This window comes from Mauremys reevesii, linkage group 1, assembly GCF_016161935.1.
Source record: "Mauremys reevesii isolate NIE-2019 linkage group 1, ASM1616193v1, whole genome shotgun sequence".
NCBI lineage: Eukaryota > Metazoa > Chordata > Testudines > Geoemydidae > Mauremys > Mauremys reevesii.
The window spans coordinates 335,958,306-335,982,449 of NC_052623.1; the positions used below are offsets into that span (position 1 = coordinate 335,958,306).

The 24,144-nt window shown below is 44.4% G+C and overlaps 1 protein-coding gene across 6 annotated transcripts in view; it reads left to right on the top strand.

The window, feature by feature from the left end:
• Positions 1-24,144, top strand: part of FBXL13 (F-box and leucine rich repeat protein 13) — a 168,011-nt gene that overhangs the window by 96,450 nt on the left and 47,417 nt on the right. For 4 of the 6 annotated variants that reach the window (XM_039517650.1, XM_039517651.1, XM_039517656.1 and 1 more), the window contains 5 exons: positions 14,455-14,553; positions 15,347-15,464; positions 15,632-15,794; positions 21,709-21,828; positions 23,803-23,929. In XM_039517650.1, the coding sequence (XP_039373584.1) occupies positions 14,455-14,553; positions 15,347-15,464; positions 15,632-15,794; positions 21,709-21,828; positions 23,803-23,929 (627 nt within the window). The remainder of the gene's footprint in view (positions 1-14,454; positions 14,554-15,346; positions 15,465-15,631; positions 15,795-21,708; positions 21,829-23,802; positions 23,930-24,144) is intronic. The other 2 variants (XM_039517673.1, XM_039517675.1) reach the window with 2 other exon arrangements.

Sequence of the window (24,144 nt, forward strand, 5' to 3'; positions counted from 1 at the left end):
GGTTTTAAATTACATGACCACAGCTGCTTACATTTTTACTGAGGACTAGCACTATAGGCTTTGGCTCATGTCCAGTATAGTGTCATGTCTATAAACAAAAAGTACTTAATTGCATAATAAAAACAAGCATTATTTTATGCAGACTTAAAATAGACTAATTTTGTGTTGTGTTACTATGTATACACTGTGAAATTTAAAATCCAGAGCCTTGAAAATACAGTTTATACCAAGATATCAACAAACAAAAATCTTTATGGGAGAGCTTGCACCACATTTCCTGAAAAGGAAATCAATCTACCCGTGAGCTTTCTAATACTACTACAAAGTAAGTTTCAATTGAAAACTAAAATAATGTGTAATTCTGCAATCTAAAATTAGCTAATAACTTGGGGAGTTTATTTTATTTTCCTACTAAAATTTTTAGTACTAAGTGCTGAGTATTTCCAAGACTTTCAGATATATGCTATATCCTGATATATCTTTTCTTAAAGCACTGTAAAATGCTAGACTATGGAGCAGTAATATACCGCCAATATTTTAACAAATATACCGCCTCCACATGAATTGTCCCCTATGTGATAAGTTTGCCTCCTCTTTCCTTCATGGCTTGATATTTTAGTAGAACCATTCTATCTATCCATCTGCATACTTAAATTGCCGTCATCACTGTATCATCTAAGAAATAATGTGCTTGTGAATCAGGGGATTATTATCCCCATTTTACAAATGGAGAACTAAGGGACAGAAAGTAACTTGTCCAAGGTTACACAGGATGCTTGTGCCAGGAATTGAACCTACATCTTCCAGTCTACTGCTATAACAACCTGACTGTCTGTTCTCTCATTAGGCATAGTTTTAAGGCAAGATAGTAATATCAAAGGAGTTATAAGCTCGGAAAAAGTAATTAAAAAGGTAGGTATGGAGATGATATACCTTAAAGCAGTAGGCATTATTTAAAAAAGTTAGATTTAGAAAATGTAAAATTCTTACATTGAATCAGAATTAATACCCATATCAAAATATTGCTATAGATTGTATTTATCAGATTGAAACTTTTAATGTGCCAAAGACCATAGACCCTGATCCAGCAATGCATTTTAAATTTCCATATGCTGCTCTTGCCCTCAGGCACCACCACCCCAGCTCCCGTTGGCCTCATTTCCCAGCCAATGGGAGTGCAGAGCCGGTGCTCAGGGCAGGGGCAGCGTGCGGATCCTCTTGGCCCCCCCCTGCCTAGGAACTGGACCTGCTGCCCGCTTCCGGGGTGCAGTGCGGTGCCAGGACAGGTAGGGACTAGCCTGCCTTAGACCTGCAGCACTGCTGACTGGACTTTTAATGGCCTGGTTGGCGGTGCTGACCGGAGCCACCAGGGTCCATTTTCGGCCGGGTGTTCTGGTAGAAAACCGGACGCCTGGCAACCCTAATCAAAAGCACTATGAAAACTTGGAAAGCACTTTCTGAAGAACTAATTAACTCATTTCTTCTTGGGAATACCACAACTAGGGATAATTCCAGGATTACTTTAAAAAGAATGGTGTACATTTTTTATTTCTGCACCTATGTATTCCCTTCTCTGAAAGCACCTACTCACCTTAACTTCATCCAGATTAACACCAAAAGTAATAATTTAATAATTCCAGATTTTATCTATGATCAGGGTGCCTATAGAAACTATTTATTGGCTTGCCTCCACCTTCCTTAACATTTTAGGGAAAACTGTGAACTCAGTATCTTTAGAACTGCAGGGCAGTCTAAACAACAGGTTTGAAATACATAGGTTCCAAATCTGAAGGGATAAATTCCTCTCACTCACAACTGTTATCTGATTATGGGATAAGAGATGGAGCAGAAGTTTACTTTTAGGGACATTTGAATTGAATCTGTGGACTGCTCTTTGGTATACTTTGTACTTGCGAACTGTGGTGGTGTTGGTGAATCCCTGAAAGTGGAATCCTGGAGAAGGATAGGAGGAGGCGGAAGACCTGCTTTTCTCTCCCACCCCTAGGGTAGCTGGAAAGTCATATTACTATAAGGATTTGGGGTTTTTTTGTTTAAGAAAACAGGAGTGCTAACTACCTTCCCTATGTGAGCATGTACGAGTATGGCATGTTCTCTCTTTCTTCTCCTCATTTGGAGGCGTAAATAGGCCTTCTCATTTGCAGTGTAAAATGGGCCTCCTGAGGTTGGTGTGAGGTGGTCCTGCTATATGTGGCATCAACCCAAATGTGTATTATGTTTAACCTGAGAAGAGATCTTTCTGATACAGCCCTAAATGAAGACATAACGGATTAGACATATTGGAAATTGTGGTTTGTTTTTAGGAAAAACTGCAAGTGGATTGCTGTTATACTATAAGAAAATTTGGTGAGGGGATAGTATAATTCTATATAAAGCCTGCTCTCTTAGAAAAAATGTGAAGGTTGTGGCTATAGACCTCATATATATAAAATATAAAATATAATTGATGTTCTTTAGAGAAAAATCTTGTCACTCAATTGAATAATTGAATAAAAGGAATGAAATATACAAACCAACTATTCCATAGAATAAGCTTTCTTTCATTTTCAAAGTTCAAAAAGAGAGACAGTTGGGAAAGAAGCCAGAATAATATCTGCAAGTAAGGCAAATAATAGAACAGATCGTCACTAATTAATGAACTGACAGTCCCAACCAAACTTTGTTAATGGTATATGTTGCTACATTGACAAAGATAACAATCTGTAGCTTTCTCCTTATATCAGCTAATGTCCACCAAGCAAATTAAGGGAAGCGTGGAGTAAAGAGTAAAACTGCCTTGCTAACAGCAAACTGTCGAACAAGTTGTGCAGAACACCAATAGATCTACCTCTGACCTAAAAGTTAAACTCATTCATTACAAAATGGCATGTACAGCATACTGGATACCTGTTAGAATGAAAAAGCAGCAGTACTGTAAATGAAAAAAAAAATAGAGAAGAGAATGGAACTCTGTTGTACAAGATACGGAAATACCCTATAGCAAATTATTTTGGGGAGGGAATAATAAGTAGAATATGTATTGTTTCTGAATAGCTATCCAAAATAATACAAAAATCTTTGTCAGAGGATCTTAACACTTTCATAAAAATCACAGGGCAAATTCTTGCTACAATACAGTACATTTGTTGCTTAAGAAAAGGGAGAGCCAACAGAAAGCATCCTCAATGGCTGCTAGCCTATAAAACATTTGGGGGCCTCTTGGCTATGCAGTTGTGGATTATACACCCATTCCTTAGGGATACGTGCCCTTGGCAGTGTATTGTAATGCTGGTTTAGGCACTGTGTGATTGACCAAAACTACTCCTGTTCCACACGCAAAATTACATGTTCCATGTAGGCCAGTTGTCGTATATAAAATCATGGAAAAAGCTGTCAGAAAACTCACTGAGTCTCAGAGCAACACTGGATGCGTGTCTTCCCTGGCTGACTGATGATCAGTCACCCTGGGATAGTTTTGGCACAGTCCAAAGACTTCCATGTGGCTGACAGCTGTATTTTGGAGCTTAGACAGCAAGAAATTAGGAGTCCATGAAGCTAAAGATTTCTTCTCCCTGCTGCTGCCACAGACCAACTGGTGTTTTTTTGGTGGGAAGATGTTTCACTATCAGGCTCAGTATTGCAGAAATGGCAATGTACAAAAGAATTGAAGGTCATTAATTGTCATATTAGATTGATTTACCTAGCCAACTCAGAAAAAGTATTTTCAGTTAAATAAGAAGCAAGAAGATTTTCAAGAAATTTCAGACCAGATTTTCTCCTGTGCCAAGATCTGGTCAGCATGTGGGGGAAAGAAGGTGGCATGTCAAGGAATAACTCATTGATTCTCAAACTGCAACTACCTTATCCACAGTGAAAGTTAAAACAGCCTAGGGGTTGTTTTAACTTATAGTGGTTGGCTGTAGTTCCTAAGAGATCATATGCCAGCTGAGAATTGGTCAACATCACTCTTTCCTTCCCTAGTATGCTGTGCTGTACACTGAGGTGGGGGTGAGCGTGTTGGCTTAGGAGTTGGCTGCACCAGTTTTATGACCTCTATGACTTCCCCCTCTATTACCCCCACCATTTCCACAAGGGAATTCTCAGCATGGCAGCTGCAGCTAAGAAATGCAGTATTAAGTTCCAATTACAGGCTCTTGAAGAATCTCAAACATAAGGGGGGTCTATTAAAGACATTGAAATTCAAAATAAATTGACTATGCTATGGTTTTGTGATTCATTATACATTTCCCACACATAGTGTTCTGTCTCTTAAAAGTGACCACCAGATGTTGGTTCTTCTGTAATAAAAAGTACCTTTTCAATATGTAGTTGGCAGATACTGTCCAAAAATAAGATTTTTCTGATATATTTATTTATGAGAATAAGGCAAAAGGTGTAAATATGTATGATATTGCAGCAGGCCCTAAATGAGGACTAACTATAAATTATTCTAATCTCCTTTTAAAGCCAGTTTTCACAGCTGAATTTCCTCAGCTTTATGCCTTAGAGCTGTTATTCCACAGTTAAAAAAATACTTTGTCAGAGTTCCCTACCCTCCTCCCCCCCACCCCACCCCCCCCAAAAAAAGTTCTGGACAGTGATCTTATTGGCTGGCTCAGTATAATTGTTTTTGGCTTTGTATTGAGTAATAAACTCAGCTGCTGCTATTTGTGGTATCAGCTTGCCCTTGTTCAGAAAACAATGTTTTTCCAGAGAAAGAGATTAAAAGTCTTTTCAGTAATCGTCTAATTTAGTGAAAAGTTTATTGAACTCCAGAAACTTGTGGGCTACACCCATGCTGCTCTGACCCATCTGCACAGCTAAATTTGAATGCTCCTGACTACTATATCTAATTTCTGCATCCCTTTTTGTGTCTCTTTACCGTTAGTGTCCAATTCTCAGTTCAGCACTTTCTCCACTCCTCCATACCCTGTTCTGAATCACAGTCCCTTCCCAGCTGCTGCACATCCCTGGTTGCTACAACCCTCTCCACTTGCTGTTTTCATCAGTACTATGAGTTTCCAGTCCTTACGTCCATCATCTGTAGCCTCTCTTCATTCTTAATGGAGACTGTTTGTCAGCATACCACTTTTCCAGCTCCTCCCCAAACCAGCCTTTGCTGCCCTTACCAAACCTTCACTGCCCAGCTGAATTTCTGACTTCTCTGCAATAGGTTCACCTCTCCTAATGTCCTCTTTCCCCCTTCCCACCAGTGATGGATGAAGGCAGAGACCAGCCCTTTCCTTCACTGCTCATATCTTCCATGCAGGTGGAAGTTCTTTGCTGAAGGGCAGTAACTGGGGAAAATTCCATCTCTCTTTTAATGTGGGGGTGTCAGCTGATCTGGCTGAAGGCAGTCTAGCCTAATAGTCAGAGCGGGCATCAGGAATTGACAAGTAGGGTCAGAGCTGGAATCGGTAGTCAGAAGCTGAAGCTAAGGAGGGATTCAAAGTAAGGGCAGGACAGAGGCAAGTCTGGGGGCAGGACAGAGGCAAGTCTGGGAGCAAGGCAAGGGCAGCTGGAACAAGGTAGCACAGAAGTAGGCACAGAGGTGGATGTTAGCATTGAGCAGCCAGCGAACTGCTGCTGGCCCCCACAGCCACAAATCAAAGCTGTGAATGACAGCCTTCTGTTGCTTGGGCTATCCCCTGGAGTTAAGTGGCAGGGTGTCCGGAGGGGGGCCCCCTCGCCCCGGCGCTCTTGGGTGTCTGAGTGAGGAGGATATAGAACTTGGCGAGGAGGGCAGGCAGTTACACAATGGCTGAAGCGGTGGTCTATAGTCTAGTTGCCTTTCCTGCAGCTCCACCAGATGCCTCATCATGTCCATTTGCTCCCCCATTAGCCTCAGCATCTCCTTCTGTGTGTTCCGATCACGCTCACTGTATGCTTTCCTGGCCTCTGCCACTGAATGCCTCCGTGCATTCAGCTGTGCCCTATCAGTGCGGGAGGACTTCATGAACTCGGAAAACATGTCATCGCGAGTGCGTTTTTTTCGCCTTCTAATCTGTGATAACCTCAGGGATGGAGTTGCTGTGGGGAGCATAGAAGCATTTGCAGCTGCAAGGGGTGGGAGGGACAGTAGACTTTAAAGATGATACATTTCTGAGAACAAAATGGAGACTCTTTCACAGTGAATCAAGCAATTCACAGCAGGCAGCACATGTGTTTTAGGTACAAGATCGCATTTTGCCTTTTATACTGAGCGCCTGCCGGTATGGTGACATATCACACATGGCTGGGCAACAGAATTCGGTTTCCAGGCTGCCATGGTAAGCCAAAGGGTACGTGGGGTTGGCATCTTCCATGTTCATAACATGTGGGAATGGTTTCAAACTGCAGCACCCTCCTTTCCCATAGCAACCAATGCCAGTTGTGTTTGCCATTTAAAAGGAGGGGCTGCAATTTTGGGGTGGATGTGCAGCACACCCTTACTCCCCTGCATGGTTATTCTCCAGGATGATCCCTTTTAGCAAACAGCCCAGCATGCCTGGGGTCTAATATGTTGGGGATCAGCAAACAGAGGGGATTGCTGTTCCCTTACAAAACTTCCCTTATTTCAGCCAGGTGACCATGAATGATATGACTCTCCTGAGGCTGACACAGAAAGATAAAGACTGAATGTTGCATGAATGTGACCAAAACCCAGGACCATTCGCTGCCAGGCTTTGTGCTGCAAATGATTCCAGACCACTTGCTATTGGCTTGGCATGGTAAAGTGTCCTACCGTGGAGGATGAAATAAGGCAGCCCTTCCCAGAAACCTTCTGCAAAGGCTTTCAAAGTACCTCCTGGAGAGCTTCATGAAGATGTCCCTGGAGGATTCCTGCTCCATCCCCAGACACGTTAATAGGCTTTTCCATTAGCTGTCCTGGCTGCGAATGCATCCCAATTGTTCAGGGTAAATCAAACATTAAACACAATTGCTTTTAACCCCTGTAGTGTCATTACAAATGTACACTCACCAGGGGTTCCTTCTCCACCTTCAGGTTCTGGGAACAATAGGCCCTGGGAGGGTATTGGCTCCAGGGTGAGGAAAAGGTCCTGACTGCTGGGGAAAATGGGTTTTCCGCTTGTCTGCTGAGCATTCTCCTCCTCCTCCTCCTCTTCCTCATCCACAGAATCCTCATCTGTGTTGCGTGAGGCTGTCACTTTGTAGGTGTCCACGGAGAGTGTTGGTAGGGTCCTCCCCTAGAATGGCATGCAGCTGATCATAGAAGTGGGATGTCTGGGGCTCTGACCTGGAGCGATCGTTTGCCTCCTTTGTCTTTGAGTAGGTTTGCCTGAGCTCCTTAATTTTTACACGGCACTGCTGTGCATCCCTGGTGTAACCTCTGTTCACCATGCCCTGTGCAATTTTGGCATATATATTAGCATTTCTTCTGCTAGATTGGAGTTCTGCCTGCGCAGATTTTTCTCCCCATACACCAGTCAGATCCAGTGTCTCCTGTTCGCTCCATGCTGAAGCTCATTTGAGACTGCATGGTCACCAGTTCTGCAGAGCTCACCACACTGACCAAACAGGAAACGAAAGTCAAAAGTTCCTGGTGCTTTTTCTGTGTACCTGGCTAGTGCATCAGAGTTGAAAGTGCTATCCAGAGCGGTCACATTGGAGCACTTTGGGATAGCTCCCGGAGGCCAATACCATTGAATTGCACAGCGCTGCGTCTACACTACCCCATATTCAACCCAACAAGGTTGACTTTAGCGCTACTCTCCTCGTCGGGAAGGAATACAGCAGTCAATTTTAAGAGCCCTTTAGGTTGGTGGAACGGGGTTGGTTGTGTAGACGCGTTCATTATAAAATCAACCTAACGCGGCTAAATTCAACCTAACCTCATAGTGTAGACCAGGCCTCAGAGAGCAAAATCCTTTAGGAAATCACCCAGACTCTTCATTACCCTTATGGAATTGTGAGTGAGAGGGTGATCACAGGTTTTTCTTTGCTGTGTAGATGTACCCATGGAAGGCATGATTTATTCATTATGTATGACTTTAACTTTACCTTTACAGAATCTCATCAGGCTGAAAAAACAGCATAATTGGAAATTACATGAACTAATAAAGTACGGTTCAATTCCCTGCTCCACCACTGACTTCCTGTGTGATTTTGGGCAAGTCACTTAGCCTCTCCATGCCTGAGTTCCCCATGTGTATAAATGGTGATAATAGCATTGCCCTGCCTCACGGGTGATATGCAAATTAATATATTAAGAAGAATGTGAAGCGCTCTGAGATCTACTGATGTAAAAGCACTATATAAGACCTAGGTATTATTATCATCACTACTACAAATTCTTTTGAAGTTCTCTAATTTATAATGTTAGATGAATCAGTTCTCAGAAGACAGCACTTAAATTCAGAAGAAACTGAAAACATGTTTATTATATTTTATGTTGTACAAAAATATTTATCGGTATTTTAAAAATGGGCTTGAGCCATAAAATTCTGATCTGGATTCCAAGCATCCCAGGGCTTGGGTTAGGTCCATTGTAGAGATAAGAGAAGACTGTAAAATTTATACCAGGTTTTAGATTTTGAAATACTCCCTCCTCTGAAGTGCTAGATGAACCACTATTTAGTTCTTTAAAGTGCCAAGTCAAACATCTCAAGCCTCTACAATTATAAGTAATGTGTTACACTAATACTATATACAGGTTCTTTACTTGTTTAATAGTTTGAATTGATACATTTTATGGTTCACTCAGTATGGAGGTACAAGCAATTCTGCAATACTGGAACATACCTCTGGCTCTTACCGTACTGTTCTTCGAGTGCTTGCACATGTCCATTCCAGTATAGGTTTGTGCATGCACCAAGCACAGTCGTTGGAATTTTCTACTCTAATGGTATCTGTCAGGTCGGCTCCAGTGCTGTCTGGTGCCATGCATTCATAACACTGGTATAAAGGGCCCTGCTCACCCCGTTCCCCTTCATTTCCTTCTTACCGCCCAGGACAGTGGCTGGAACTCCTTTCATTGCTCAGGCAATTCCTCCTAGTGGCTTTTCCTATTTCTTTAGTGTAAATAGTTACTGTAGTTTGGTAGTTAGTAGTTAGTTCAAATAGTTGAATAGTTTTAATAGATCGTTTTGGATGCCTCCACTCTTCGTTAGCAAGGTTGTCCGCCTTCCCAGAGCCAGGGCATGCCTCAGTCATCGGGCATCAAGCCTTGCACTTCCTGTGGCAAGTCAATGCCATTGAGTGACTTGCTCTCAAGTTGTCTCAAGTGCTTAGGGGAATCTCACAGGAAAGACTGCTGCCAGATTTGCAGGGACTTCAAACCCTGCACCAAGAAGGACAGGGAAGCAAGGTGGAAGGCCCTTCTCATGGAGGCAGTCCTAAGTCCCGCTTCAGAACTGTGCTTCTTGGACTTGGCATCAACCACCTCAGCTTTGGTGCGGAGCTCTCCTCCTACCAGTTGTGAGTCCTGGCACTGATCTTCATCTCCGGTGCCAAGAAGAAACATAGAAAGCAGCAGCAGAAGAGTCAATCTCTGGTGCCAAAGACAAGTAGGCATGGGGACCATGATAGAGTGAGACCTGCACTGGGCCACTCTTCCTCCCTGGCACTTCAACAACAGGTGCCTTCAGCTTCGGTACCTCCTCAAGTTCCGCTGATGCCAGCACAGGAGGCATCTTTTTCAGGCAGACAGTGTACAGGTCAGTTCACAGTACCGTTGACTATGGAGGCATTTGCAGTGACCAGAGACCGCGGACGGCTACAAAGGAGCGGTGCCGGGGGTACGCTGAGGCAGCTGCTGCACCTGCAGAGGGAGGAGGCCCATGGCAGTCCCCCGCCCCAGCAGGCGACTCTGAGTCGACTGTGGGGTGGGGCTTATCCTGGCTGGACCTCCTGAGCAGCAGCTTGGGAGGGGCTTGGGTGAGTGTCGGCCGGGGAAGAAGGGCTCCCTCGCCCCCCCCAGAGCTCGCTGCTGCCAGTGGGGAGAGGGCTGTGGGGAGTCCTCTTCTCTGACCCCCCGCCCCTGCCCCAGGGCAGCCTGCCTGCTGCACCTCAAACTCCTCATCCCCAGCCCAGCCCCCCACCCCACACCCTAACCCTCTGTCCCAACCCAGAGCCCACACCCAGTACCCAAATCCCCTCCTAGAGCTCGCACCCAGCACCCCTCCTGCACCTCCTCTTGCACCCAACCCCCTGTCCCATCCCAGAGCCCACACCCAAACTCTCTCCCAGAGCCTGCACCTCAAATCCCTCCTGCACCCAAACTCCCTCCCAGAGCCCGCACCCCCTCCTTCACTCCAAGCTCCTGACCCAGTCCAGAGCCTGCACCCAGCACCCAAACTCCATCCCAGAGCCTGCACCCCTCCTGCACCCAAACTTCCTCCCAGAGCCTTAGGCAGGTGTGTGTGTGGGGACTTGGACCCGTTCTGGGCACCACCAAAAATTATACAAACCTGCTCCCTCTGATTTGTGGTTCTTCTGTTCAGCCAGTCAGCCGCCCCACAGATCTTCACCAAATGCATGGTGGTGGCGGCAGCTTTCCTCAGAAAAAAGGGAGTTCATGTATTCCCATACCTTGATGACTGGCTAGTCAGAGGTTGGTTGAGAGCTCAGGTGGAATCCGACATCCATCTCATCCAATTGACCTGCCTACTGATAATCGACCAGAAATCCACCCTTGTCCCTGTCCAAAGGATAGAGTTCATTGGTGCAGTTCTTGACTCCATGCAGGCGAGGGCCCTACTTTGTGGAAGATCATTTTTGGTCAATTACGGCTCAGATTAGGTCCCTCCAGGCTCACTCAATCACAACAGCACAAAAGTGTCTGAGCCTTCTGGGCCGCAAACCTTCATGCAGATACATAGGGCAACATGCGAGGCTACGTCTCAGACCTCTGCAAGCTTGGCTGACCATGGAATACTCTCCCTTGAGTCATCTCCTGAACTTGGTGCTCACTGTTCCCACTCAGGTCCTTGATTGACTTACGTGGTGGCTCAACCCCTGCATAGCATGTGCAGGGGTTCTCTTTTCGCAGCCTTAACCATCAATGTCACTAGTATCCAACACATCAGCCCTATTTTGGGGAGCCTACCTACGGTCCCTCTGGACTCAGGGCCTCTAGTCTCAAGAAGAGCTTTCCCTCCATATCAGTGTCAGGGAGCTCAGGGCAGTTAGCCCAGCCTGTCAGGCATTCCTACTTCACATTACAAACAAGATCATTTTGGTTCTCACAGACAACACAACAGCCATGTTCTACATCAACAGATGGGGTGGAGCACTCTCTTACCCCTATGTCAGGAAGCAATCCAGCTGTGGGAGCTCTGCATTGCACAGTCTAAAAGCGTCCTACCTTCCGGGAATGCAGAACCAGCTGGTGAATCAACTCAGCAAGTCTTTCTCCTCTCACCACAAATGGTCCCTCCAATCGGACATCACAAGGGACATCTTCCAATGGTGGGGACTCCCCTTATAGACCTGTTTGCTACTGAAACAACAGGAAATGACACCAGTTTTGCTCCCCGTAAGACTACAGCCCAGGGTCTCTAATAGACACATTCCTGTTGTCATGGACAAATCACTTGTATTATGCGTTCCCTCCTACCCTGTTGATACACAAGGTTCTGATGAAGATCAAGCGGGACTGAACACAGCTCATTCTCATGCCCTGGCATGGCCCAGACAACAGTGGTTCACCACCCTCTTAGGCCTTTCAGTGGAGGCCCTGCTACTGCTTCCGCTACACCTGGACCTGATCTCCCTAGACTACGGTTGACTGCCCCAACCAAACCTCAGCTCCCTCCATCTGACAGCCTGAAATCTCCATGGCTGAATCCTGAGAGCAAGCTTGCTTGGAGCAAGTCCGTAGAGTCCTACAAGGCAGTAGAAAACCCTCCTACAAGGCCATCTACCTTGCAAAATGAAAACGATTTTCCATCTGGTTCTCCCAATGGGGAATTCCACTTATGCAGTCCTCACTACAGTTCATTTTAGAGTACCGTTTGCTTCTGCAGCAAGGTTTGGCCCTCTCTTCAGTCAAGGTTCACCTTTCAGCCATCTTAGCCTTCCATCCCAAGATTAACAACTGATCAATTTTTTTGCACAAGATGTTTATGCATTTTGTTAAAGGCCTGGAGAGGGTATACCCGTGGGTAAGAGAACCTATTCCTCCCTAGGATCTAAACCTTATTCTGTAGAAGCTCACAGGTCCACCATTTGAGCCGTTTCAATGCGGTCGTTGTTGAACCTCTCCTGGAAAGTGGCCATCACTTCAGTCAGAAGGGTTTCAGAGATCCAGTCCCTTATGTCGGAACGCCCATATATGATCTTCAAGGATAATGTACAGCTGTGTCCACACCCATCGTTCCTCCCTAAGCTGGTTTCACAATTCCACTGCAGTGGAAGCAATCTTCCTGCTGGTATTCTACCCTAAACCACATGCAAACAGAGAGGAACAGCGCCTGCACTCTTTGGATGTTACATGGGCTCTAGCTTTCTATGTAAAAGGACCAAACCATTCTGCAGATCGATTCAGCTATTCATAGCAATAGCAGAAAGGATGAAGGGCCTTCTCATCTTCACCCAGAGAATTTCATCCTGGATTACTTCATGCATTCAGGTGTGTTATGAACTCGCAGGTGTCCTGCCTCCAGCTAACCTGGCTGCTCATTCCACAAGATTGCAGGCCTCCTCGGCCACCTTCCTAGTGCAAGTCCCTATTCAGGACATCTGCAGAGCAGCGACCTGGTCATCGGTGCACACATTCTCAATGCACTATGCCAGGGTGGCCAAACGGCAGCTCACAAGCCAAATGTGGCTCTTTTACAGTTAAAGTGTGGCTTGTGGAACTCCCCAGGCCTCCCCATTCTCCACCTACCAGATTGTGGCGGAGGTGGGGGAGAACTCGGGGCTTCTGCCTTGCAGCAGGATGGTGTGGCTAGGGACTTCCAGCAGGGAGAGGGGTCTAGGGCAGGGGAGGGCAAACTCCGGCCCGTCAGGGCTTTCAATCTGGCACCACGTCCCTGCAGCCCCTGGGGGAGGGAGGGGCAGAGGGCTCTGTGCGCTGCCCCCGCCTGCAGGCACCACCCCCTGCAGCTCCCATTGGCCGGGAATGGGGAACCGCAGCCAATGGGAGCTTCGGGGATGGTATCCACAGGTGAGGGCAGTGCACAGTGGAGTCCCCTGCCTCACCCCACCCCCAGGAGCCACTGCCGGACGTGCTGGCCACTTCTGAGAGCAGCGCAGGGCCGGGGCAGGCCAGGAGCCTGTCTTAGTCCCGCTGTGCACTGCTGCCATCCCAGAGCCACTCGAAGTAAGCAGCACCAGGCCAGAGCCCGCCCCCTGAACCCCTCCTGCACCCTGCACCCCAACCCCCTGCCCTGAGTCCCATAACCCACTGCCTTGAACCCCCTGCTGCACCCCAACCCCCTGCCCAGAGCCCCCTCCTGCACTCTGCACCCCCTCCTGTACCCAAACCCCCTGCCCTGAGCCTCCAACCCCCTGCCCTGAGCCCCCTGCTATACCCTGCACCCCTCCTGCACCCCAACCCCCTGCCCTGAGCCCCCTGCTGCACTCCACACCCCTCGTGCACCCCTGCCCTGAGCCCCCGCCTGCACCCCAACCCCGTTCCCAGGGCCCCGTCCAGCACACTGCACCCCCTTCCACACCCCATACTCCCTCCTGCACCCCAACCCCCTGCCCCAGCCCTACATTCATGGCCCTGCATAACATTTCCCCACCCAGATGTGGCCCTCAGGCCAAAAAGTTTGCCGACACCTGGTCTAAGGGCTTCAGCCCCACGGGAGGTGCCTGCTGGGTCTCAGGGCTTCAGCCCCAGGGGAGGTGCCAGCTGAAGCCCCTAGCCCCACCACCCTGCTGCAGGGCAGAAGCCCCAAGCTCTGGAAGGTGCACCCTGCTCTTGAACTTCTGAAGATTGTCATATGCGGCTTGGAAGGTCAATAAGTTTTGCCACCCCTGGACTATGCCATCACCCAGCAAGCTAGAGATGATGCCAATTTCAGCCACACAGTCTTATAGCCAGCCTGTCTTTGAACTCCAAGCCCACCTCCTGTACAACTGCTTGTGAGTCACCTACATTGGAATGGACATGTACAACCACTCGAGGAAGAAAAAACAGTTACTAACCTTTCTTCAGCTGTTCTTAGAGATGTGTTGCACATGTCCATGCCAAAACCCACTCTCTATCCCTTTTTATTTGAGTCAATCGGTAAGAAGAAACTGAAGAGGAATGGGATTGGCAGGGCCCTTTATACCGGTGCTATGAGTGCAGCAACAGAGGGTGTCGGAGCCAACTCGATGGATACCACTAGGGAAAAAATTCCAGCAGATGTGCTTAGGGCATGCATACACCTACGTTGGAATGGACATGTACAACACATCTTGAAGAACAACAGTTACAGAAAGGTTAGTAACCATTTTTTCTTTGTTCTCTTTCCTGCAAGATGTAAACGCTTTATAAAACCTGATTTCTTTTTTTTAAATCAGATCTCTGTTGATGGCTTCAGATATATTGCTAACAGCTGCAGTGGGATTAAGCACTTGATAATCAATGATATGCCAACTCTTACAGACAAATGTATTCAAGTAAGAAATTGAAAACAACCTTGCATTTAGGGGAAATTTCTGCCATTGAATATGTGTGGACATTTCACATTGACTTCAAAGGGAGCTGTGCACATGCAATCTAATAGGAGAATTTCACCCTTTAAGCACTTTTAACAAGAATATATTTTTTAAAACATCACCAAACAAATTGATCATTTTATTCCAGACCAGATTTACAAGTCCTTTTAACTCTTGATTCCTCTCAGAAACTTTCAACAGTTGTTCCATCTTTTCCCAGCTGTGTATTGGCACAATCAAAGCATAATCTCCTAACATATAAATAAGACTTATTTGGCTTTATTTTGTATTAAATCAAAGTTTAGCTGGCCATTAGTATAGAATATCAGGCCAATATTGTGCCACTGATTTTTTGCAGAGAACTTCCTGTTGACTTCAATGAAGAGTTCTGCATTAAAATCGAAGGCACAACAGGGCCACAGATATGGTAAAACAATTTCAAGCTTCTGCAAATCTAATTGTTATCCTAGATGCATACCCTTGCATTTCTGCCCCTCAGCATACCTCAGGTCACTGATTTTTTCCCCGCTTATGTTTCAAATTATAATAAAAAAATACAAGATTTTAAGTTGATTATCTGTACCATTGGTCACAGTTTAAAAGTTTAGTATTAAAATTGGGTTATAACTATAATGGAAGAAAATACAATTGTTATTATTAGATAAATGAACATAATATTAGTTAGCTTTTGGCTATGTAATATACCACAGATGTGGTTGTTCTGTTTATTCATCCTTTTTTGTTTTCTTCAAAGGCTTTAGTTGAAAAATGCCAACAGATTATGTCTGTTGTTTTTCTGGACTCTCCACATCTTTCTGATGTCGCTTTTAAAGCCCTTGCTGAATGTAAACTTGTCAAGGTCAGAATTGAAGGTCAGTGACGTTACAGTATTTCAGCAGAATTATTAATTTATGCTTTTAGAGTCTGATTTGGCACATTTGGAAACAGCAGGAGCATTTCAATTAATTTCAGTGGGGATTTGGATCAAGCCCTTAATGCATGGCTAATATGTGATTTATGCCTTCATGTATTTCAACAGGAAATAATCGGATTACTGATTTAAGTTTCAAGTTGATGAGCAAATCTTGCCCACAAATCAAGCACATTTATATGGCTGATTGCCAGAAGATTACAGATGTCAGTCTTAAGACAATTTCTCCATTGAAGTATATACTTGTATTGAATTTAGCAGACTGTGTAAGGTAATAAATTACATCCAGTTTTCTGTGATCTATTTATTTTAGTTAAATGATTTATATTCCTCTTAAGGTGAATTGCTTTCAGATTTAAATGCTCCGACTGTGCTAATAAATATATTATTAATTTATTTTAAATATATTTTTGTTCCAAATATACCAAATACAAATACATTTTGTTCCTGTAGCATGTTTTGAAAAATACATTGGATATAAATACTTATTAATACCCAAATCTAGCAAAGCACTTAAGCATGCATGTAACTCTAAGCACATGAGTAGTTCCAGGCATGTACTTAAGTGCTTTGCTGGATTCAGGCCATAGTGAGGATAGTATGAAACAGAATAGAATGTACTGTGGGACAGGACAATTAGAGTTTAAGGGTGTTTTATTAGCTTCTTGAAGATGGAGGTAATGTATTCGGACTAGGAAGTACTAGGACATAAACAAAACTACCTTCTTTTTCACAGTTATCAGCATAAAAGCAACAAGTTGCATTACTTTGGGGCTTGTTGATGCTGCATCACAATGTGATAACAATGCATGTAAATATAATTTATGTTGTGTTGAGATGTACCACAGAAGTGGCATGACATTATGATGGTGGAGACAGCTGCATGAATTTGCTTTAACACTTAGACCACATCTATACTAGAAGGATTTACCAGTAACATTTTTACCTACATAGAGCTGTTGATATTGTAACATTGCTGCTGTGTGTGCACACTTTGCTGGTGCTGCCTGTCTGCACTGTGAGAAGTTGTACTGGCAAGACACACATTGCTGTGGGTAGGTTTCCCAGTGCGCACTGCATGATCTAGCACGCTGCCTTGTGGAACATTTAGGAAGTGCATTGTGGGATGTCAGCATTCCTGTCAAGAAATTGTATGGGAGCTTAGATTCAAGTTCTCACGATTTGCTCTACTCCAGTCTCCATCCCATAATCTCATATTTTTGTGCTGTATTTTTTAAAATTCCAACAATTATTTGCACTGGTTTTCGATCTCTCTGCCATCTCACTGGCAGAAGCATAGATGGTGAACAGAATGCTGGAGTTCTTGTTTCTGTTGTAGTGATAGGGCATCTGGGCCTGATTCTTCTGTATTTGCAGCACCTCAGAGCTACTACAGTGGCCGGACATGCAGTAGTGAAAATGAGAAATTTAAGCAGGAGTGGATGCTGCAGACAGGGAATGAAAATCGCCAGGTACAGCAGACATTCACCAGCTGCACATGGTGGAGTAGTGCTTCTGGGCCTGTGAAATGAGCATTGAATTGAGGGATCACATTGTGATGCAAATCTGGGATACCAGTGGAAGTCTGTAACGCAGAAGGCCACATTTTTGGAATTGTGTGCAGAACTTGTCCCAGTCCTCCAGCACAGAGACACCAAAATGAGAGCTGTTTTGATAGTGAGGAAACAGGTGGCAATCATGCTGTGGAAGCTAACAATACTGGATTGCTATCTGTTTATAGACAATCAATTCCATGTTGGGAAGTCTGCAGTAGGGGCTGTTGTCATCCAGGTGTGGAATACCATTAAACATGTCCTGCTACACATGATTGTGACTCTGGGCAATATGCAGTAAATAATAGATGGATTCAACATTATGAGCTTCCCAAACTGCAATATGAGAGACATATCCTGAGTCTGTCTTGCTTCTGAATATACAAACAGAAAGGAATACTTCTTCAGGTTATGCCAGGTTATGGTGGATCCCTGAGGATGTTTCACTGACATTAACACTGGGCTGTCTGGCAAGGTGCACGATACTTGCATTTTCAGGAACACATGACTTTGATGACAAGTTGCATTCACAGAGATTTTCCTGGACCAGCGCATTCACAGTGGTGTGATTGCAATCCCAATTGTGATTCTTTGGGGGTCCCAGTCTACCCTTTGCATCCCTGGCTTATGAAACCACATGTTGGGCTCCTGGACAACAGTAAGAAAAGATATAACTATCCTCTGAGCTGGGTGCAAGATGATTGTTGAATGTGCATCCGGTAGATTGAAAGGATGGTGGAGTTGTCTCATGACTATACTGGATCTCAGTGAGCCAAATATTCCTGTTATTGATGCATGATGTGTGACTCACATCATATTTGTGAGGCAAATGGGGAAACGTTACCAACAAGATGGAGGAGGGGAACTGGAAAATCTGTCTGATTTTGAACATCCAAACCCAGGGGCAATTACAAGAGCACACCAAAGTGCTGTAAAGTTGAAGGAGGCTTTAAGAGCACATTTTAGATAGTGTTCTTTAGTAAGCCAGGATGTTGCTTTGTGTTTATTTGTGTCACTTTGCGATTAAATTGTAGTTTTCTACAATCCATGGTATGCCCACATCTTGAGTATTGCGTATAGATGTGGTCTCCTCATCTCAAAAAGATATACTGGCATTAGAAAAGATTCAGAGAAGGGCAACTAAAATGATTAGGGGTTTGGGACGGGTCCCATATGAGGAGAAATTAAAGAGGCTAGGACTTTTCAGCTTGGAAAAGAGGAGACTAAGGGGGGATATGATAGAGGTATATAAAATCATGAGTGATGTAGAGAAAGTAAATAAGGAAAAGTTATTTACTTGTTCCCATAATACAAGAACTAGGGACCACCAAATGAAATTATTGGGAAGCAGGTTTAAAACAAATAAAAGGAAGTTCTTCTTCACACAGCGCACAGTCAACTTGTGGAACTCCTTGCCTGAGGAGGTTGTGAAGGCTAGGACTATAACAGCATTTAAAAGAGAACTGGATAAATTCATGGAAGTTAAGTCCATTAATGGCTATTAGCCAGGATGGGTAAGGAAGGGTGTCCCTAGCCTCTGTTTGTCAGAGGGTGGAGATGGATGGCAGGAGAGAGATCACTTGATCATTGCCTGTTGGGTTCACTCCTTCTGGGGCACCTGGCATTGGCCACTGTCAGTAGACAGGATACTGGGCTAGATGGACCTTTGTTCTGACCCAGTATGGCCATTCTTATGTTCTTATGTTAATATACTGTTTGAATCTGGAGAGAGGATATTGGTTTGGGGGTCATATGGGGGTCCTATAAGACAACATAAATCTTGATTTTCACAAACCAAACTTTACTGAACAATTATAAATCATAACACTTATACAAAACTCCACTTAAAGCCTTTTTTTTTAAAAGTGCTGAGCTTTCCTGTATGAATCACTTATCCGAGTAGGTTCACTCACTGGGGTTGAGTGGAAGGGATAGTGCAACATACTATGCTGGGAGACTGGGGGGGGGTGGTCCTATGAGCCAGGCCCTGGAACCCTACAATTGTCCAAGCATTGCAATGGCTGCTGGGGTACAAGTTTTGGGGACATTTTTATCTGTATATGCTGTCCCAGGAGCTGCATAATGTCTTGGTGGACTTCACTATGCACCTCCTGGTCCATCTGCCTCTCCTCCAGCAAGTGTTTTCTCTATACTTCCTTGTTTTGTGGATCTTGAACCTGGAGCTCCTGAAGAGATCTGAGACCATGTCCTCCACTGACTGTTTCTTTTTCCTTTTGATCAAAGTTAGTCTTTTCAACAGGTGTTTGTGTGGGTGCCTCTCAAGGATACCTTAGGCAAGGTCACTGATAAACAACAAGACAGACAGACATTGTTAGACTTAAAGGCTTGACCTACAGGAAAAGATAAATGAGAAGATTCCCTAAAAAGTTCCCTAAAAAAATCATAAAAATATGAACAGGGTCAGACTTTCCAGGCTGCTTGCATTAGGACACTTGAGCAGCTCCCAGTATGGTGAGTATATTGTGGGCACTTATCACAGCCTAAAGCAGTGAGAGGGGGATGGTCTACTGTGTGTCCTTGGTAATAAATATAGAGATGGTGCCGTAAATATTGCAACATTTATTACAGGCAATGGTGATTCTCACTGAAAAAATCACTCATGAAGTAGTCATAGGCCAAGGGAAGGCAACTGCTTAAAGCAACACAAAGCCACTGGGCCCTTATGCTGCTGGCCTCTTCACAGTGATGGTGCTGCCGGCATGGGAAAGTTTCCTATAGCAGGGAAGAACAAAAGCAACCCTTCCAAGAAATCTCAAGGCAAAACTTAAAAAATCACTGCTTTAAAACTTTATCAAGATTGTGCCAGAGGATAACAGGGAGATCTGTGGCAGGATCAACACAACACTCCAAAAGTGGAGGATAGTGGTTGCCACTGCTTAGTCCTGTAGGTGAATTCAATGCCAAGCTCTCCAGAGCCAGCAACAAACTGTCTTTCTACACCTGGATCCAATTACAGCATGCAAATAATTTGTTTTTGGCTTGGACTCTTGGATTGGAAAACCAGAGCTCTGCATGTTTTGAAGTTTAAAATACATGTTTCCTGTATACTCTTAGCCATAGAAAATCAGGTAGTTTGAATGAGCAGTTCCTGGATTGCTTGCAAGAATTATTTGAAATTTTCTCTGTGTTTTATTTGAATGCTCAGTTTTCAGTATCAGTGTTTTTCTTTTTCTGCTTGCAATGCATTTATTTATGTTGCTCTCTTTTTTGCATATGACTGCCAGTGCATGTTGTTAAAATAAACCAGGTTCTTTGAAATGCAATTCCTTTGGTCCCTGCCCATGCACTTTTGGACACTATTTTGAGTGTGTGTAGGAAGGATTTTTGCGGCACGCGAACAATTTATTTTTTAAGCCATGAAACAAGTGGTAGCAGTGGGTTTTTCCTCCAAGGTCATCTGGGTTAGATTTGGCTTACACTCCTAGCTCTCCGCGTTGTCTCCATCCTTCACATGCACCCTCCTCAACAAGTTTTTCATCGCTGGCCACTGCTGGGGTTCCTTCCTTCAGATCTTGTGAGGTGTCCGTGGTAATTTCTGGGGTGATGGTGGTGGTGTCCCCATCAAGCATGGCATCCAGCTCCGCATAGAAGTGGTAGATATGATGGCCAGTCCCAGATTTTTTATTGGTCTCCCTTGACTCTTGGTGCAACTGATGCATTTCTTTCCCCTCCTCCAAAAGTGGCACATGAACCATTGACTGGGGGAGATTAGCGCCCAGCCCTGCTCCTTCCACCCGAGGACATGCCCTTTTCATGGCCCACCAGAGCCCAGAGGCCCCTCCCCACTGCAGCCACCGGTCCCCACCCCAGGCTAGCCCCCCCAGCCCTGGAGCGCTGGCAGCGCGGCCTCGGCCCTGGAGCTCTGGTGGTGCAGCCACAGCCCCCCTCCCATTCCAGAGCACCGGAAGGGCAGCCCCCCCAAGTCCCTGAACGCCAGGAGGGCAGGCAGTGCACAGCCACAGCCTCCCCCCCAGTCCCAGAACACCGGGATGGCAGGTAGCATGTGGCTGCAGCCCAAGCTGGGGCCACTGCACAGGGGGACTGGAGCTGCTGCAGTGTTCCTTCTCTTCACAGGCTGAGGAAATTCAGGACTTCTTTCCTGGATCAGGCAGCAGCTTGAGGTTTAGCTGGAGTTTTGTGGGGAACCATAACTATGTGATCATAGAGGTGTGCTTTCCAATGGGGGCTAGCCAGAAGGGAGGCACTTCAAAAATATGCTTGGTCTTTCAAAGGGTGGGGGGGGAAGAGGGTCAGATTTCCAGTCTTTGTGATGCCTGGGCAGCAAAGTTTAGAGCGGTCATTGTTTCTGGAATAGTGGCATTGTGGGACTGTTCCTGGAGGACTGTTTTGCTGCTATAGGTAATGCAGTATCCACTTATACATGCTACCATTGCACTTGTGCCATTAGAGGGCTTCTTTTTCATAAGCCAAGCTATCAAATTCTTCCTCTGACTACTTATTCAAATTTGGCTCAAATAAATGATGTTGGGCAACTGCCAGTTACAGTCACTGTTTATCTGTAATGCCGGTCATCAGATGCAAATTATATATTAAATCATGTGGATTATGAAAATGTGTATGTGTGAATATATTTTTTTATTTATATTTTAGAATCAGTGATGCAGGTTTACGATCATTTTTAGAAGGATCTTCAGGGACAAAGCTAAGAGAACTGAACTTGACTAACTGCATCCATGTCACTGATGCCTCCCTCATGAAAATAGCCCAAAGGTACTGCATTATTGTGCCACCAGTGTTGATCTGGTGGTAATTAGCAATTATTCTCTTAAAATATTATTTTTTAGAAAATTAAATTTGGCAAGTTATAGGGCTCAACACAAGGGTAACTGGGTGAAATTCTGTAGCCTGTATTATACAGGAGTTCAGACTGATCTATTGGAATCTTCTGGCCTTCAGAATCTATGAAAATGATTGCTGTGATTGAGAGTTCATCTCTACTAATTCAAAAAACTGGAAAGTGAAGTTCAGTAAAGTAAAACTTCTTAAAAGCTTGTTGCCAGGTGGCAGAGCTGTCTTTAACTGTTAGCATTTCAAAGCTACATTTTTTTAAACTCAATAAATATGCATAACCATGGTTGCACAAACTAATGAGAACTGCATGGCAAACCCCCTCCACATCAGGTTATAAATATAACCTTCAATAGGAACGCTGGGAGGAGGACTGGAGGAGTGCTGGCTGTATATCTGCCAAAAAGTCATCTTGCAATTGCAGGACAAGATGGCATAATGCAGGCCACTGTTAGTTACTCCTCTGAGCAGGAGCAACATTCATGATTTGCCAGTGTTTGCTGCTAACAGTAGCATGCATGTTAGCATGCTGGGGGATGCCTGTGTCTTTTAGCTGGCAGACAAGACTCCTTTGAGGCCATGGAGTGTGGGCTAGGGCACTAGCTGGGTGTACCCCTGCTGCTCTTTTGAGCACTAGAAGGGTTCCTATCTGCTGACTGTATACGACGAAGAAGCTCTTAATACTTTTCCCTCTTGTAATGCACCTACCCAGCAAAGAGGGGATCTAACACAACATAGTTTATTCAAAAAGAGATTTGTTGGATTATTGTCATTTAATGTGTTTAAAATGTACAGAATTATTTTTCCAAAAAAACCCATGCATGAAATAGTAGATTTCATCCATAGTGTAGAATCAAGATGACCTAGGCCCAAAAGAACTGACATGTAGTTCTGATGTTCAAAATATAAGGAAAACTTGGCTACAGTGTTATTTAAGAATATATGTTTTGAAACAGATATTGTCGGTAGTTTAACCTTTTCATTCGATCAGTGTTTTTATTAAAAACCTACACTATGTAGAACAGTAAATATTCTGTAGAGTTTGGATATTTTGAGGCTATTATTATATAATCTTATGTCTTGATTATATGATCTTATTGCCACTGGCTGGAGTGGCTCATAACCTGAATGCCTACCTCAGGGCAGACTGTCAGAAACAGGGCAGATGCCCCAAATTGGCAGTGTGTTCTATAATTAGATTTCACCTTCAAATATACTCTCTGGGTAATGTTTAGAACTGTGAGTAGCCCCATTGGACAAAATAGCTACTTACAGTACTGAGCACTATTCCTGGCAGTAAGTGTTTGCAGAACAGGGCCCTATTTCTTACTTGGACGTGTAAACAATGTCCTACAAGCGGATAAATTGCAGTCCAAGTTTCTGATTTTGGGTAGTGTTTGATTGCTGTTTGTTCTTCATATTTTGGTTGTTGTAGCTCTCTGAGCTAAGAGGTGAAAACATTATCTAAAAGTTGCAAAGAATCCTGTGGCACCTTATAGACTAACAGACGTTTTGCAGCATGAGCTTTCGTGGGTGAATACCCACTTCTTCGGTGGGTATTCACCCACGAAAGCTCATGCTGCAAAACGTCTGTTAGTCTATAAGGTGCCACAGGATTCTTTACTGCTTCTACAGAACCAGACTAACACGGCTACCCCTCTGATACTATCTAAAAGTTGTATTTGTTGGTTTCTAATTTTTGTAGCTCATACATAATTTTGTATTTTTCAGTAAGTCATGTACCCCCCCAAATCTTACTGAAACTCAGTGGGAGCTGGGTGCCTGATTTCTTAGGCTACTTTGAAAATCCCAGCCAAAGATATTACAAAAAATGTACATAACATAATACATTTCCATAATGAAGTGGAAAGCTCACATTTCTGTGTTTTAATTTAGGTGTCATAATCTGGCCTACCTGAATATGCGTTACTGTGAAAGCGTGACTGATACTGGGATTGAAGCACTGGGAAACATGACCTCATTGATATCTATTGATATTTCTGGAACCACTGTCTCAGATATGGTAAAAACCCTATAAAAGAAAATCAATATGTTTCTTACCTAGATATTTTTCCTTAGTAACCCACGCCCCCATTTAAAAAAATCACACAGATAGTAAGTAGTGAAGTTACTGTATCTTTAAAATATTCTGTAAAGTTTTGTAGACTATTTTGTACGGATGAATTTGATACATTTAAAAAACAGTTTCATAACTGCAGTAGTGTTTTAGCTTAAGAA